Genomic DNA, 18,629 nt, shown 5'->3' with positions numbered 1-18,629 from the left:
ATATATGCATTTATCTACCTCTAGAAATAATCAGATTCAACATTTGTGCATTTACCTTTTGGATATCTCATGACAAAATACAATATAATCCATATATTGTACTAGCTCTTTGCCCATCTGGGAGTATGATATCATCACACTTTAGAATCAGAAAAAACATCAATTAAATTGGCAGATAATTTTACTCATCCAAACCAAAACCTCTTATCACTTTGGCTGTACAGTAGTGTTCCCAATAACAAGTCCTTTTTTAGTGTACAGTACATAAGAGCTTATACAAGTGCAGTATAGATTTATCTCTCTCCTTTGCCCTCCCTGAGCAGCTCCTCCTTCAAACCCGCAGTGTCTCTGATCTTCTGCGCCTCTTTCTGTGCCTCCTCTGCCCTCCTTCTCTGTTCCCTCTCACTGTCTCGGAGCCAGGGACCGCCCAGGTAGCTCAGGATCTCCTCCGGATTACTGCGCTCTTTGGGGTCTGGGGTTAGCAGCTCTTTAAACAGGGCCATAGCGAGAGGACTGATACCTCTGAACTGTGAGGGGGGTGGGTTATTCTTGTAATGTTGCTCCATGGTTTTGTAGCAGTCTGTTTTGTCATGAGCTCTCTCTTTCTCCATCTCAAACCACTGCTTGTATCTTTTATAACCACGGTCGTCAAGTGTGCTTTCCTCCCAAGGGAAACAACCAGTTAGCAGGCAGTAGGTCAGCACACCCAAAGCCCAGCTATCAATACTGGGTTCAACCGTGATCCATATGTCTTCCATCTCATCTTCCGTGCCTTCTGCTTTCCTCCGCTCAAACTCCTTCTCCGCCTCCTTAGCTGGTTCCACTTCAGGGGTGCAGAACGGGGATTCGTACCACACTGCCCGGACAGTGGATCCCACAGCCCGTGCCAGGCCAAAGTCACCTAGTTTAACCCATTTGCATGAGCTGTCGCAGAGGAAGATGTTTTCAGGTTTAATGTCGCGGTGGACGAAGCCGAGGGAGTGGAGGTGAGTGACTGCTCCGCTCAGCTGGGCCATGACCCCCTGAATACGCTCCTCCGCCAAACCAACCTGCAAAAACATGTTTATATATTCAACAAAATATGCCATAAAAAGTGAACCAGAACAAAAACTTTACATATTAGATTATTAGAGCAAATAGATTCATTGCAATCTAATCACAATATGTAGGATTATATATAAGGCTGCGGGGATTTGTATTTTACAGCGATAAGATATTGGGGGGTGTTGGCATTTATGTGTGTACTCCTTCAGTCTTCCAGGTAGGATCCATAGGATAAGAAAGATTCAAGTCTGTCTGCTGGACAAAAGTTCTGGAGTGAAGATGTTTCGTAGTTCATCCAAAACATGCAAAACTAAAACTTTTGTCCAGTTGACAGAATTGAATCTTTCTTTTGCAATGCACACATTTGCAAACACAGCTAAATACGTTCTTAGATTGTCTGAAAACTCAAAAAGAAATACATGATGGATTTAAACAGATTTTCAGGAGCCTGTGATCAATACGGGTTTTCATGGTCCAGTTTAGGGGTTTGATATTCAACAGAAATGGGTAATGTTGTTCAATAAAGGGCTGTTTTCTGGAAACAGCAATACTATGTCCTGTCTCCACAATGTCTTATTATGTCTAAAACGAGTTAAATCAGCAGATTAGACCTCAACAAATGTGTTTTGTTAAGTATGACATTGATTTGTTAGTTTGGCTGTCCATATTTATTTATATCTTCTCTCAAACGTTATTGCACCAGGATGAGTTTAGAAAGTACACTAAAAACACAAACCATATTCATCGTATTTGTCAGAAAAATTGCGATTAATAGTAATTACTTTTTCCATAGAAGCCTCACTGACCTTGTGGTTCCTTTATAGATTGAAATGCACATTTCTATTTCTTGAATTGGCAACAACATCTGCAATTCATTAGCACAGAGAACTTTGTTGACTATTAAACCCGTCAGAGCTAAACTTGTGCAGCCTTTGAGCCAGGATAAATGTGCATCATCATGAAAACAGACACATGTCAGATATGTTTGGCTCATTTAAGTGACACTGGAAGCTAATTACCAGGACACCAGTGTAAGCCCCGTAAATCTGCTCTGATGTTCTGCGTCAGAAACAGCTGATCTGGAAGTCCCTGCTCTAACCCACATTCTCTCCACTCGCTGCGGTGGGAAAAGGGCGGCTTATCGCACAGCTTTTAAGTTACTGGCAGCTCCACTTCAACATGAGAGGGCACAGTCTTATCAGCTGATACAGTATATTCCACTGGACTTAGCAGCAGCACAGTGGAGGACGCGTTGAAAGTAAAAGTTACTGGTACAGCAAAATGATAGTCACGTACAAGTAAAAGTGCCTGATAAATATAGAATTTGATTTGTGAGTGATTGGTGGGGGTGGAAGGGGCTGATGGTGCAGTCTTCCCCAGGGCAGTTGTGGACTACAGGAGTGGCTTTCATGTGTGGAGTGAATAAATGATGCAATGAAAAGTGCTGTGTCATGAAAAGCACTATATAAAATCCAAGCCATTATTATATTATTAAAATAATTCAAATCACTGTGAATGCTGTTTTGAAGTTTAGCAAAAATGTTATATTATAAATGTTATATATTATAGTATATGATTTATAAAAATGGCTATATCATGATTAAGTAAAAAAAAAAAAAAATATTTCTGTATTTTTGTTTATAATTTTACACATACAGCTGATACTGATTTTAAGTATTTAGCCGATTTCTGTTGGATTGCCAAAATATCTTGAGATTACTAAAAAAAAAAGATAAACAACCACACTAGAAAATAAGTGTTCAAATTGAAATAGCTTCCTATAGTTGCTTTGGTAGTCTCAAGAGTCCCTTATACTGAACATTCACTCCTCAGCCACTGCCCTGCTGCCCTGGGACAGAGTAACAAAAACATGGCAGTTATTTTGCACCTCGGGCCTCTGCCTCTCAGATCACCACCACACATCACATTCAGACATACATACCAACATATCTGTATAAATAAATCATGCATACGAAGACACAACAACTGAATGCCAAGCCAGTCAACGGATTTGTACTACCAACCTTTAAAGTGCCTATGAAAGGTTAGACTACTGATTTGACTAAGATTGTTGCATCTAAGATTGAGCTGAAATGCAGTTTTTCCTGATTTAGCAATTTTTTTAGGTTTCCAATTTTACTTTCTGGTTGTAAATCATGACATCACACTAGAGAGGACACGTCACACACTACATGGTTTGCAACAACCCCGGAAGTTGTAGACCGCGCACTGGTCAATCAGCGAAAAGCTGTGCAGCCATGACGTCAAACTCAAGTGCCTGTCTGGGTCCCTTTTGTGGTACATCACAACAGTAAAGAAAGCGGTCGAGATGGATGTAGATGAGGCCATACATTCTGTGTTGGCAACAATTCCCGAGATCGAGGATTTCAAACCGGAACAAAGAGAATGTTTTGTGAATTTTTTCAATGGGAAAGACGTTATTGCCCTTCTTTCTACGGGATTTGCCGTTAAATAAAAAAAGGACTCGCCTACCGTCAAACAAACAAATCCTAATGCTGCGAGGTCAGACGGTTTCCACGAAGTGAAACCAGCTGATGACAATTACACACCATGTCTTGAAAAATCGAATCATCTCTCTAATTATCGACAAAAATGAATTAAAATGCACTGAATTCAGAATATTTATATTTCTTTCTTTTTTAATTGTAGTTGCTATTAATTTGACCTTTTGACGGATATTTTAACTGGTTTCAAGATATTTGTTTAGCTATTCTGAGTGTCCAAACATAAAGTTATGTTTTATTTAATTCACACATGTTTGAGTAACCCTCAAATATTAGTCTGTCTACATCTCCAAAGCTCAAAATGCTCTGTTCCACCTTGTGATTTCATTTTGCAGTAGTTTGCAGTTGCCTTTTACCTTTAGCTCAGTAGAGATTGACAGTTCCAGGTCTGAGATCATCCAAATGACTTTAGTGATGGTCTATGTAGTTTAGAAACACAGAAGAGCTCTTCTTGTATTACCACATGACATCACAAGGTGGAACAGAGTGTTTTTATTTTGAGAGAACAAAAACTTGAGAGAACTGTGGAATATTTTAGGCAAAGCAACAACTCTATAAATACAAATGAAAGGTCACAGTACATGTAGTGAGTGTAAATGAAGATGTTAGCGGCCCCCTCACACATACTGACCTCTGACACGATGACACTGTAGAGGTCACCGTAGAGCCCGGCCTGTTGAGCAAACACGTAGTAGTCTGTGGTGGAGAAGAAGATGCCCAGCGCCCGGGTGAGGGACGGGTGGGTGCAGTAAGACAGGGACAGGTTGTACTCGCGCAGAAAAGATGCCAGTGTAGTGGTCTCTTGAGGAAAGAACTTAAGAGCCATTGGGGATCCTGAGAAGAAGAAGAAGGGAAGGATATATCATTCTAGTATCAGCTTTTCACACATCTGATGTTGAAAATGTAGCCAATATTTTTTTGAGGCAAAGCCAGTATTTATTTGTGTACCCACTACCCACATATAATTCACAGTTTGCCTTTTCAAACTGGCTAATGAGCAAAAATGGTATCCCCTAGTGTCTGATTTCTATTTTATTTTATTTTTCCAGTGAGGCAGATCAGGACATTCATATCATACTCCATACAACCTTACATCAACTCACTCTTATGTAATAGATAACCTTATGTCATGTCAACCACTGCTTCTCCTTATGACCTCTATTATATACACAGATATATTTTGTATTACTATATTTCCATATTTTATTTGTTACTTTTACATATACATTTGTATAATTATGCCTTATTTGACACTTATTATATTTATATTTTTGCTCTTTGTTATTATATTTATTGTAATGTGTGAGATAGTGTGTCCAAAATCATTTCAATTGTGGATCAAAGTCTTAAATTGCTTAAATCGACCAGAATACAATGAGATATGATATGGTAGAAAGATAAGAGTTGAATTTTAAGTATGTCTCATTTAAAGAATCTGTATGCAAGATTTGTATTCTAAATTTCATAAACATGACATATCTCTATCCCCAGATACAATCGAAACCCCAGCCTATCATGAATCAGTGCTAGTGCAGCCTCTGAGTGAATTCTGCAGGTTCTGAGCTTTCACATGAGTCTGTCCATATACTGAGAAAAATATATCTGTGTACTATATCTGGAGGTTTAGGCACTAGCAACCCAGGTTGAATTAGTAACTTTTTACATAACATAAGAGCAGTGCTAATCTCTAAAATTTGGCTATGGATATTTACTCCAACGGCTCCTACAGCTCTGCTCAAACAGTGAGAGATACAGGTCTACATTTATCTCATACTCCATACAGATGTACAACACCTTTATATAACAGATAAGCCTGTGTTTCTGTCAATCATCATATCATCTGTGCACTTTCCTTACGACCTCTTGTATATAACTGTGATATACTGTATTTGTTTTTACTTACTGTATATACATTTATATCATTTATGTCTTATTGACATCAGTCTCTTGCTATTTTATTGCTACTTATTTAGAAGTTTATTACCATTTTTATTTTTACTCTTTGTTATTGTAATATATTCTGATGTGTGAGCTACTGTGTCCAAGTAATTTCCCTTGTGGATCAGTAAAGTTTGTGTAAGTTTATTCTGCACTCTTCTCTCTTCTATCTTAATGTTACTTTTATGATGATTATTTATGTTTTGATTTGTTTATATTGTGTTTTTAATGTCTTTCTGAATCTGTAAAGCACTTTGAATTACTTTGTGAACGAACTGTGCTATACAAATAAACTTGCCTTGCCTACAGGACCTTGCCTATACTTTACATTTGGGGAGAATAAAATATTTGTGTTGTCTATTGATTTCTGTTTTCTGTGTCTATGTGAGAAACAACTCCTTCATTCATTTCAGATATATGTACCTCCACACCTGTTAGTATGTTTGTTTTCTGTTCTATGTTATTTATTTTCATATTTTACACACAAAAACATATTGAGCTCTACTGATTTTGTGCAATTTAAGCTGTAAACTGCTTTTGGCTCAATAAAAAATATGATTAAAGCATAAGAGCACAGACTACATACATTTCAAAGCAAGAAATGATTTTGTAATATTTTATCAGTGAAAATACCTGTTTTTAAGCTTTCATTTAATGTATACATGGTTATGTAACTCATGGAAATATGTCAGAGCTATTCAATCATTGACACTGTGAACAAATATAACTTCCCCTCTGGACCTACTACGTTACAGCCCCGAGGCAACTAAATCCCCCCAACGCTTCATTAGAGCTGCACAAGTGCAAAAGGTTAAGTGAACACTCTTAAAAGACCCTGCTGTCTTCACTTTATACGGCTGCTCCTTCTAACACACAGACAAAATCTGCCAGAAATATGAAGCCTGAATATTGCACATTTTTACACCTAGGATATAGACATAATGTTTAGGCTAATGACAAGTCTATAAATATAAAACATGTTTTCAGGCACTCATGGCTTAGGGACAGTTTTCGTGGAAAGTAATTGGAATCATTCTTGAATTTTAGTTTAGCTTTGATCAATGAAATGTTACGAAAAGTTATACTGCATAGAAAGTAGGTGCAGGCTTTAAGGTTAAGATGCACTTTGTATTGTAATTTCTCTTCTACATTTAACCCATCCTTCAAAGCAGTGTGAGCCTGGGGACCCACTACCATGATCACTAGGCTTGGTCAGGATTATCTACTCGTGGGGATTGTACCTGCAGGTTTTGGGTTGATTTCTCCCTGTGTCTGTGTCCAATATATATACATTTCTTGGTTATTTTTTTGGTTGGAACAGTGCATGTTAATGAACAGTATACATGCTAGATTGTAATTATTCTTCTGAATTCACTTTCAGTCTTTTGTTCTTTCTGTACACAGATAATGAGGCAAGGTGGCTGGAGTGTCTTGCCCAAGGACACAACAACAGTATGCACTATAGTCACTGCCAAGCCACTACTATATCTGGTATTCCCAAGAGTCTCCTGTCCCACTTCTAACCAGGCCCAACACGGCTTAGCTTCTCATGGTTAAGAATCCACATGATACACATAATTTAGTAGTACAACTGGTATAATAAAGCTTGTTACCTTTAATGCACTTGATAAATGATAAACTTGCACTGTGCACTGACCTCTTTTCTTGTGCACTGCCAGCATCACTTTGCCGTAGGAGCCTTCTCCGAGCTTTTTGATCACATGGAAGTGTTCAGACACCTTCAGACTGGGTAAGGACTGAGCTGAGAGGTAGCAGAGCTCATCCAACTCCTGGGCTGCAGCCACCTGTGAGGCAAATCACACAATCAGTCAAAAACAATGCCACTGCTGTGCTCATTCTTCTAAACAAAACAGACAGTCTCCGTAAATTATTATTAAAATGCCCTTTAGATTTTTATTGTTCAATTACTGATAAACTCCAGCTGCTTTGTGGCTGACCAGAAGTGCGGCTGTCGACCACCATCAATCAATAATACACCAAGACCACACATGGGTAGGGTGGGTGAAGTGTTTTGTCCAATGACAGAACAGTATTGCGTAAGTATTCCAGATAAAAAAACTAATGATGATGATGCATTAAACTAGCCAGGGTGGCGCCACCTAGTGCCTCCGCTCAATTTAATTTCTCTCAGGTGACTAGATCAAGAATTGGAATACACTAAACAGTTCCCAAAAACCCTGGAAGTGCAACTTCGGGCAGCAAATCATCGAAGGGCCATATATTATGTGTTGTCAACGATTCCCGAGATAGAGGATTTAAAGCCGGAACAAAGAGAATGTTTGGTGAATTTTATCAAGGGGAAAGACGTTATTGCCCTTCTTCCTACAGGATTTGGGAAAACCTTTATATACCTGTTAGCCTTGTTAGCCACACAATGCATATGTCACGACCAAATAGCAGTGATTGGTTAAATGAAAAAAAGTACCAGCCTACCATCGAGCGAACGAATTCTAACACTGAGGTCAGACGGTTTCTACGAAGTGAAACCGGCTGATGAATCAGGCTAGCACTAAACCATCTTCAGTTCAAATATTTTACATAGTACTAGTCTGTTTTAATCCAATTTTAGCCTTTTTCCTAGGCTGGTGATTAGCTTCCTAAAAGTTTTCTAGTCTTTTGTATTTCTCTTTTAAATGAACAGATCCCCAATTCTTGCTCCTTGACCCCATTAAAGAGGGGAACTTCCCATCCCTACCTGCAACTGATACTTAATCAAACATTCACCTGATACCAGTATTTGTGCGTGCCATGAAAATAGTGCCATCTGAAATATTTCGGTGGTTCTCTGACAGGTTCTGGGTTTCGGTAACCTGAGGACAAAGAGCTTATTGATGAGAGGTGTCACTGTGTTATGGGTGCACATGATGAGTGGGGCAGAGCGGCCAAATGGAGAGCGCGCTGATGTAAATGATAACCGCACTGGATGGAGCCAGGATCTGAGCTACATTTGGAGGACACCTGTTGCCTTAAATACTGTCAGGGAAGGTGTTGTTCTTTTAAGCAATGTTTTTCAAACTGTGGTGCATGGGGTGCCTCGAAGAACTACCTTATTCATGGTTTAGTCTCATTTTAGACCTGGTTTATGTCTTGATTCTTCTAAGCCAGTGTTTCTCAAAATGTCTTATGCAGGCCTATCTGTAATTTCAATATTTGTTATCATTACAGACAAATCTATACATTTTTGTTCTCTTTAGGTTAATCATCATATAAAACAAGCTTATCTGTGGTTTAGTCTCACTTTATACCTGTTTTATTAAGTCTTGATTCTTCTAAGACAGTGTTTCTCAAACTGTGGTATGCGGGTCTATCTGTAATTTCAGTATTTGTTATGATTAGAGACAAATCTATATGTATTTTTTGTCCACTTTGGGTTAATCATTATTGAATTCCCTTATACATAGTTTAGTCTAGGGCTGCACAATATTTCAAGAAAATATATAAATTTTGCAAACCGTGTTTAGCCTGAATTTAGGCATACATATTTTAGGTGATACTTGGTGTGAAAAGTTTTAGGACCACTGTTTAACCACTTAAATAATGAATGCAGTACTGTTTATAACAATAACTGTTTAGGCATTATGATTAGAATTCCATGACAAAAGATGATCATCAATTAAAGATTTAACATAAAAAACTTGCGATTAAAGAAGACTGACCTTTTCATTCACACAAATTATAACTGCGTAGTCAAACTTTCAGTAACAATTCAAAGCTTGAGGTGTCTGAAATTGTTTTTAATGATAGAATTCCTATAAAATGTTGGAGTCTGTAATTGAACTGATCAAACTGCAGAGATTTTTGTCATGGTTAATACTGAGGACCCCTTGAAAACGAGATGATGACACATCTCAAGGGGCTTATCCTCCAAACAATTAAATTCTAATTCAAATTCAAATTCAAACACCTGCACAACCGAAGCTGATGTATGCTTCAACTGCGAACACATTTTGTCTTTAAATCTACTCCTTCCCCCAAAATAAAGAGTATTAGTACTTTCTTCTGTAACTTTCTTCTGTATTTTCTTTTGTAACTTTTCTGATGACAGCTCCACACCTGCTTGTCTGCTTTGAGATGTTATTGCTTTATCTGGAATGTGCCACAGTATCAAATTAAACTGACTGATCCATTTATTCAATTTCTTGTGTTTCTATTACTCAAACATACATGGAAAGACATGCGGTCTCTACAGATCTGACTCGTAACTAAGTTTAATGCAGTGTGGAACAGTCCAGCCAAAGCTCTAACATCTCCATGGACACAAACTTTGGTTTAACTTACTATTGATCCATAAATATGCGTATATGAAACCTGCTCTGAGGCAGTTCTGATGGTGGAGCATTAGCACATTGTCTTATCTCCTCCCATTTGTCACTGTCACTCAGACGGTTTCATCATATGTGCAACCAGTGTCTTTGAAGAAGATCCCTGAAAATTAGGAGGGCTGTCAACACGGATGGGGCCTGTACTATAGCTTAACACAAAAGATACGATCGCTGCAAGATATATTTTTACATGAGGGCTATGCGTGCAGTGTTGCATAAGAGGGTTTAAGATACAGCCAGGTTTAATGATGATCCAATAAGGTCATTACATCACAATGAGACCTGTGGTATTCAGCACAAGTTCACCTCCATCTAATCTGCAGTGGAAACTTATGAGCAATTGTGCAAGGGAACACTTAATCGCACTTTAATTAGATTTAGTAAAACATCGGCTTCAGAAAGAACAAATATTTTACAACCCTACTCTCATCATTAAATGTGCATCATTCTTAAAAACTATTTGTTCATAAAGAATTAAGACTTGATCATGATTTATGGAGGCTAATTAAGGTGTAATTACTATACAATTGTACTTTATGTGGTATGCAATTTACAAACAAGTAACGTAAGTGAGTTAAGTACAAATTAATACAAACTTTTAGCAACTATTAAAGCTTGCACAAAACATATTTCCTTCTTTTTAATCATTTTCAGTCTTTTTCAGTCAGTTTTACGTGCATTAACTCTGACAAATACATATATTAAAATCCAGTGTTTGTATGCAGTTCACAGGAAGTAAAACTGTCAGACTGCAGTATATATCAACATATTTATGAGGTTAGATATGATTTTACAAAGCACACTTTTGCATCCATGCCTCTAGTGTGTGGAGGCTCTGCACATATTAAAACAGTGCTACATGACATGGGATATGATGAGTTACAGAGCCTAAAATTGAATTGCAATTGCATGGTATCTTGATATACATTTTATACCTAATCCCCCTGATTTATATTTGTGTTAGAGTAAAATTAATTTCAACTTTTAATCCCCAGACCATCCTTACCAGCAATGTGTTTGACACTTGAGGTGCTTATGAATAAACTCCCATTAGATAATAGTCACTGGCAAAGAAATAAGTGATGAAAATATCTGTGCATGGTTTAAGCAGGGGCTAAAATAATTATCACATTTAAAGTATTAGCACTAAATATGATACTCAAGGTTAGGCTTTGCAAAGTGCAGAATTACAGTAGCATTCAGAAGTCACTGAACACCTCCAAAATGCATGAAGGTGGGAAAAAACTGTCAAGTCATGCCCTGCAATAGTTAATCTGCAGATTTTGTATGCATATTAATAGATTGTAAAGCAAATTGCAATCCAAGCAAAAAAAAGGAAATCTCAAAAGCAGTTATAAAATAGCACAATTACTCTGCAACAATAAAATATCCCATCTTATTATGCATAAAACCACCCTGTAGTTTAGACCTCTGCAAACAATTTCTGAAATGCATGTGATTCTTGTCTTTAGTTCATATTTTACTTTTCTCTCAAATGTGAATGTTCATGCTTGAGTTTAAATTGTAAATCCTAATACTTAAACAGAAACTTCACATTAAGATTTTTGCAAAACTGCTTTGAAAAGTTGCAATTCAATATTTCTCCAAATAAATCCTTCAACTCTAGAAATATGCAAAGTAATGACAGATTTGTAGTAAAATAAAATACTTACTGCCATGTTCAGATTCTTTGCATGTAAAGAAAGTTGTGGTAGTAAAAGTGTCTTGCTGTGCGCTGTGTGACACCGTCTGGTCCCATGCAGCAGCGGAGCAGCTGTGAATCAACTTAGATATGTTTACTGTAGGCCTAGTTATTCAGTTGTGAGTGGCTCTCCCCTGAGACTAACCCTGACCACTCTCCCTCTCTCTCTCGTCTTTCACTCCGTCTCTCTCTGTGCCCTCTCTTTCCCTCTCCCTCTCTCCCTGTCTCTCTCTCACTACAGCTCTTTCTCGCTCCCCCTCCCTCTCTGTCCTCTTTCTCACTCTCCTCTCTCTCTTGTCCCTCTTTCCCTTCATCTCTCTGTCTCATCTTTCACCCCATCTCTCTGTCCACTTTCTTTCCTTCTCTTTTCTCTCTCCCTCTCTCTCTTACTCAGTCCCCCCCGTCTCTCTCATCTTTCACTCCGTCTCTCTGTCCCCTCGCTTTCCCTCTGTCCTTTTGTCTCTCTCTCACCATCACTCTCTCACTATAACTCTTTCTCGCTCCCCCTCTCTCTCTGTCCTTCTCTTCTTTCTCTCCCCCTCTCTCTCTGTCTCTTTCCTCTCCCTCTTTCCCTTCATCTCACTGTCTCTCTTTCTCTCTCTCCCCTCTCTATGTCTCTCTCCTCCCCCTTTCCCTTCATCTTTCTCTCTCTCACTCTTTCTCTCTTCTTTCACTCACCTCTCTTACTATCAGTCTCTCCATCTCTCTCTTTCTCTTCATCTCTCTGTCTCTCTTTTTGTCTCTTCTTTCAATCCCCCTCTTTTACTATCACTCTCTCCATCTCTCTCTTTCTCCTCTCTCTGTCTCTCTCCTCTCTCTTTCCCTTCATCTTTCTGTCTCTCTTTTTGTCTCTTCTTTCAATCCCCCTCTTTTACTATCACTCTCTCCATCTCTCTTTCTTGCTCTCCTCTCTCACCTTTCTCTTTGTCTCTCTCTGCCCTCTTTCTCTTCACCTTTCTCTCTCTTCTTTCACTTCCCCTATCTTACTATCACTCTCTCCATCTCTCTCTTTCTCAGCTCTCCCCCTTCTCTGTCTCTCTCCTCCCTCTTTCCCTTCATCTTTCTCTTCTTTCACTCCCCCTTTCTTACTATCACTCTCTCCATCACTCTCTTTCTCGCTCTCCCCTCCCCTCCTCTGTCACTCTCCTCCTTCTATCCCTTCATCTCTCTGTCTCTCTTTCTGTTTCTTCTTTCACTCCCCGTTGCCCAGTATCACTCTCTCCATCTCTCTCTTTCTCTCTCTCCCCTCTCCCCATCTCTCTCCGCCCCCTTTCCCTCCATCTTTCTCTCTCTTCTTTTACCCCTCCTTGCTCACTATCACTCTCTCTTTCTTGCACTCCCTTCTCTCTGTCTCTCTCCTCCTTCTATCCCTTCATCTCTCTGTCTCTCTTTCTGTCTCTTCTTTCACTCCAACTCGCCCACTATCACTCTCTCCATCTCTCTCTTTCTCTGACTCCCCTCTCTCTGTCTCTCTCTTCCCTCTTTCCTTTCATCTCTCTCTTTCTCTCTCTTCTTTCACTCTCTTTCTTGCTCTCCCCTCTCTCTGTCTCTTTCCTCCCTCTTTCCCTTCTGCTCTCTGTCTCTCTTTCTCTCTCTTCTTTCACTTTCCCTACCTTACTATCGGTCTCTCCTCTCTCTCTTGTCCCTCCTCTCTCTCTCCTTCTCTCTCTATAACTCTTTCTCACGCTCTCTCTCTCCCCCTGTTCTCTTTTTCTCTCTGACCATCACTCCCTCTCTCTCTTTTCCTAACTCGATGCCAGATCAGTGCGTCTGCGTTTGTGTGCGCCGCAGGCAGATATGCGCGCACCCCTCCACTGGCATGTTAAACCTCTCTCCCGCGCTCTGATAATGTCCTTACGTTTTCAATCTGTCATTCGTTTGAGTCGTATTACTGTGTCAGGTCACTCCACAGTTGTCAATCACACTACTCCACCTCCGTGTATCAAATTCCTGCCTCCCAGTGTCTAAAATTCCTCTTCTAATCGACGGTATGCTGGAATGACTGGAATCGGCCAACAAGTAATAATCCTGATCCCTGAATCTTAATGGGATTACAGGGGACAGTTAAACATACCACACAGAAAAAGAATGTTACTACTACTACTACTACTACTACTAATACTACTACTACTATTACTACTACTACTACTGCTACTACTACTACTACTACTGCTCTAACTCCAACTACCACTACAACGACCACTACTACTACTAATACTACTACTCAACTATTGCACCTACCGCTACTACTACTGCTGCTACCACCACCACCACCAATACTACTACTACTACTACTACTACTACTACTCCTACTATTACTAATTTTACTACTACTACTTACTACTCTTATTACGACTATTACTACTACTACTACTATTATTATTACTACTACTGCTACTACTACTGCTCTAACTCCAACTACCACTACAAAGACAACTACTACTCCTACTACTACTACTACTAATACTGCTACTCAACTATTGCACCTACCACTACTACTACTGCTGCTACCACTTCTACTACTACTACTACTACTCCTCCTACTACTACTACTACTACTACTACTACTACTACTACTACTGCTACTCCTCCTACTACTACTACTTCTCCTACTATTACTACTGCTACTACTCTACTACAACCACTACTGCTACTACTACTGCTGCTGTGCTGCTGCTGCTCCTCCTCCTCCTACTACTACTTCTACTTTCTACTCCTACTTTTACTTCTACTACTACCACCACCATTTCTACCACTGCTGCTTCTGCTACTGCTGCTACTCTTCCTCCTCCTCCTTCTACTACTATTGCTACTACTCCTACTACTCCTACTACTACTACTACTACTACTACTACTGCTACTACTACTCTACTGCTGCTACTAATGCTACTACTACTACTACAACTAATGTTTAAATCCAGGCTCAAAACAGTTCTGTCTAACTGTGAATGATTGAAAGGTTTTCACTCTGCACTTTTCTCTCTCTCATTTATGTCTCTCTCTTTTTAATTTTATGATGATTATTTATTTTTTGATTTGTTTGTATTGTGATTGGAATGTATTTCTTATTCTGTAAAGCACTTTGAATTACTTGGTGTATGAATTGTGCTATACAAATAAACTTGCCTTGCCTTGCCTCCTCCTCCTCCTCCTCCTCCTACTACTAATGCCAATTACTATTGCTAAATCAAATATACATATATATATACTGTATATATATTGTTACTACTGCTGTATCTTCACTGGCCTTCTCCAATTTGCAGTGGTCAAGAAAGTGTTCACCCTTCACTAGTGAATGTCTGAATAGAGATATTAAAACTGATTTTACCAGACTATAGATAATTTTACCAGGCATTATTATTGTATGACATAATACTTGATTACTTGGTTAATTATGGGCCATGATCATCACATGTTTTAACGAGCCTGGTTAGAATGTTTTTAAGAGCTTCTGCCTTGATCTGGTTCTAGGATTTTATAGACTCTTTTTATAGACAGACATGTAGCAGCGGAAACAGTTTTTACAGAGCAGATTCTTTCCAAAAGGACCCTCTTAAAAATATATAGGCAACTTATAAATAAATAAATACAACATATAAATAAATAAATAAATACAGTAATAATTATAATACAGTGCAATTAATCAATGAGATGCAGTCATTTTTAAGTGAGGTCTACAGCCAATCCTTTGTCAGTAAAAGCATGTGGATTGCACTATTTTAAGTAATTGCACTGCTTATTTATTTAAATGGTTTTCCTCATCTTCTTTCATGAATTGTATTGAAACTTTGCTCCTGTATCTCTATTGGTCTAATGGCACATCTAATAAACACCAAAACGTTATTAAAGAAACCTAAGAAAACAATACAAAATGGATTTAAACACATTTTCAAGAGCCTGTATTCAACACGAGCATTCATGGTCCTGTTTAGGTATATAATTTTCAACAAAAAGAGTACCTTAGTGAAAAAAAACTGTTGGTGACTAGGCTTCTAGCTTGTGACTGTAATGTTATTTGAGAGGGAAAAAGTCATATTTATTTATTTATTTATTTATTTTTTAATCAATAATCAAGATAGATCAATATGAGGGAAAAATGATTGTGATATTGGCACACACTTTTATCCGCACTATCTAAACTTCACTTTGCACGTCGAGCACTTTCTCTGGTCTCGAGTCCTGAGTACAGGCTCTATTATTGACTTGATCTTTGTGAGTTACATAACACAAACACTGGCTGCTATCGCAACATCCAGCCCACTCAAGTTTCTGTGCTGAGCCTGAGTCCAGACGTGACCCGCGGACCCGCGTGTTTGTACAGCTCCACAGGGGGACTCTGCTGTGACAACCTGCTCTCACATCCACAACACAAGCAGCTTCCTCTAGTCCCTAGAGGAACGACACTCAATGCATGAAAACGCACACTATGCCATGTCACTATGTGTACAAAGCTCACAGACAATCTCTGCACAGTTGGATCCATGTTGTCTGCATTTAGAGACATCGAACATGCACCGATGACAGCGGGACATGCGGGCACTTGCATAATCTGCCTATTTAGTTACACTTCATTAAAGTCCAATAGAAATGTAGGTTTTTCTTGATAGTAAATGTTTAATAATCAAAACATTGACTATACCCATACTGTATCATACTAGGGTTGTCAAGGTATCAAACATCATATACTAATCAGTAGTCAATTGAGCAACTGACTCAGCTGAGCAGGTATTGACTCTAAACAAAGTGTCATTCACAGGACAGAAAAGAACTTTTTCTAAATATCTTTCGAATGATTTTGATTGTATCAGAACAAGTATAAGAGCACATACATTACTGTAGTATACACCCATGGACCACTATGAAACTGACCTGGACCACTGAGGGATTACACAGATATGAGGCCACATGGTAATATAAAAGAAAGTACTATGATTTTATGTTAAAATTCCATTCTGCTGTCTAAAGTGTTTTTTGGTGTTGAGTACTGAGTCTATTCCTTAGCATCAAAATCGAGTTTGAAAGTGTAGTATCATAACACTATTTCATTCTTTCTCTAAATAAACTACCAACTTGAAGAGCTGCCACCTTTTGTTAAATGTTGAAAAAATGCTCACGGTGACATATTGATACATCATCTTGAGATATCGATGCTGACCAGCTAATTAAGTATCACTATGTATTGATTTTTTTACAGTATGCATTCATTATATTAAAAGCCCTATATTACACAAAATTGACTCTTTTGAGCTTAAACTTACCTAATGTTGTTACCTCCTAAATAACATACCTGGAGTTGTGTTTTGTCTCACACATCTTTGAGTAACCCTTTATTATTAGTCTATCCACATCTCCACAGCTCAAAATGCTCAAGTAGTGGTAGTTTTCAAGTTGCTACACACCTTTAGTTCAGGAGAGATTGGCAATTCCACAGCTGAAATTTTCCAAATGATTCTATTGAAGGTGTATAGGGTTTAAAAACATGGTGGAGCACTTTCTGTATTAACACATGACATCACAAAGAGGAACAGAGTGTTCTGTGTTTGAGAGAAGAACTCATTTTAAATATGCAGGGTGTGGTTAAACATGTGTGAACAAAACAAAACAAAATAAAACAAAACAATGGGTACCTTTTCGATGATGAACCAACATCATAACATAGAGCAGAAAATAGCATGATACGGGCCCTTTAATCTGAATGCAGCGGTCACTACAGGTTTTGAATTTACTATATGAAGACAGTATGCAAACACAGTGGGTGTTTGCATACTACCAGTGTGTTTGCATATGTGCATGTTAGTCGATCAGTTAGGCCTCTTGACTGGCATGTTTTAATGGAGGCAAAGCAATGATCATAAAAAGTATGAAGATTAACTGTGACATAAGCAGCACCTTCTAAAATAGACTTTCATGGCTGGTTAATCACCTGCGTTTTTAGAGATTAGATTTTCCAAAGCAGTGTCACAAAGTCTGTGTTAGATTTCCTTTGTATGTTCCCACTGGACAAGATGGAGATAAAAGGATGAGGTGAAGGAGAGAGGGGACTCACGTCTACACACACAACACATCGATACAACACATGGACACAACACATGGATACCAGCTGTCACTCTGTCCTGATCTGAGGGGCTTACCATGAGCTGCACTGGGCTAGGACCACTTCAGCTCAGACCAGGGGCGCCTCTCTGTGGGCAAAATGAGCAGTAACATTAGTATTTGAGAACACTATGGCACAACCCCATAGAAATTCATAATTAAACCCTAAACACTATATCAAAAACAAAATGGATAAGGAGTGCTGCACAGCTACATGTGGATTTGAATAATAGATTAAAAAAAAAAAAAGCTACTCAATTGAAGAGCGGGTTGAATCTTTAAAATAGTCTGTTGTTTGAAAGGGTAAAAATCCCCAGGAATCTGAAAAACATGAATAATTATTACACAGATAGAGTAACACACCAGGGGTTAAAAAAAACTAACAAACAAACAAAAAAACATTTTGACTTTCTGACAGTGAATAGACCCATTTAATTTAAGAACCAGGCTAGTTGTAAGACAATCTAATTAAAAGTAAATCAACAGCAGTGTGAATCCAAAATTTTGGTGCCACAACTGGGGAGTAAACCTTTTATGGATGTTAAAGGTGCACTATGTAACTTTTCTCGTGGGGGATCTGCGATAAAAATCAGATTGGGGGATGTGCTTCCTGATTTTCTCCATGGAGATATTTTGTCAGAGAATGTTCCACAGTACTAACTTATGTATTCAACTAGTCAATTATGTTATTCAATTATCCTACAGTGTGAGGTGTTTATTGCTAGTTAACCAGAAAAGTTACATGGCGCATCATTAACTTTTGAGTATTATGTTTACCATTATGATGGAATGATGAACATGGAGCTGTACCCTGTGTTCTTCTGGATGAATTAGCCCGGTTGACAGATCCTATATCCTTTTAAAGAGACCATTTTACTCTATTTTCTGATCTATGTTATAATGTTTCCACATACAAAACATACCCAAGTTGTGTTTTGTTTAATTCACATGTTTATATACAATATACAAGCCCTGCATATTTCT

At 38.4% G+C, this 18,629-nt stretch overlaps 1 protein-coding gene across 1 annotated transcript; it reads right to left on the bottom strand.

Annotated features, from left to right (window-relative positions):
* Positions 1-249: 249 nt before the first annotated feature.
* On the bottom strand, positions 250-18,491 carry sbk3 (SH3 domain binding kinase family, member 3). Its single transcript, XM_055164162.1, has 5 exons — positions 18,423-18,491; positions 17,684-17,734; positions 7,165-7,312; positions 4,201-4,403; positions 250-1,049 (listed from the first exon to the last, which is right to left on the bottom strand). The coding sequence occupies exons 2-5, from the start codon at positions 17,684-17,686 to the stop codon at positions 294-296; spliced, it is 1,110 nt and encodes a 369-aa protein (XP_055020137.1). The 5' UTR covers positions 17,687-17,734; positions 18,423-18,491; the 3' UTR covers positions 250-293.
* Positions 18,492-18,629: the final 138 nt, after the last annotated feature.

The sequence above is a fragment of the Boleophthalmus pectinirostris genome, unplaced genomic scaffold (assembly GCF_026225935.1).
Source record: "Boleophthalmus pectinirostris isolate CB_2022bp ecotype Guang Dong unplaced genomic scaffold, ASM2622593v1 HiC_scaffold_6, whole genome shotgun sequence".
Lineage (NCBI taxonomy): Eukaryota > Metazoa > Chordata > Actinopteri > Gobiiformes > Gobiidae > Boleophthalmus > Boleophthalmus pectinirostris.
The sequence above is the reverse complement of the archived record's forward strand: the minus strand, read 5'-3'. Positions and strand labels throughout refer to the sequence as shown.

What these genes read in the sequence shown, in the direction of transcription:
- sbk3 (XM_055164162.1), bottom strand. An exon ending in GGCAGTGCACAAGAAAAGAG is followed by an intron (nt 4,404 to 7,164) that starts GTCAGTGCACAG and finishes TCTTCTTCTCAG; the next exon opens with GATCCCCAATGGCTCTTAAG. An exon ending in ACAGTGTCATCGTGTCAGAG is followed by an intron (nt 1,050 to 4,200) that starts GTCAGTATGTGT and finishes ATGTTTTTGCAG; the next exon opens with GTTGGTTTGGCGGAGGAGCG.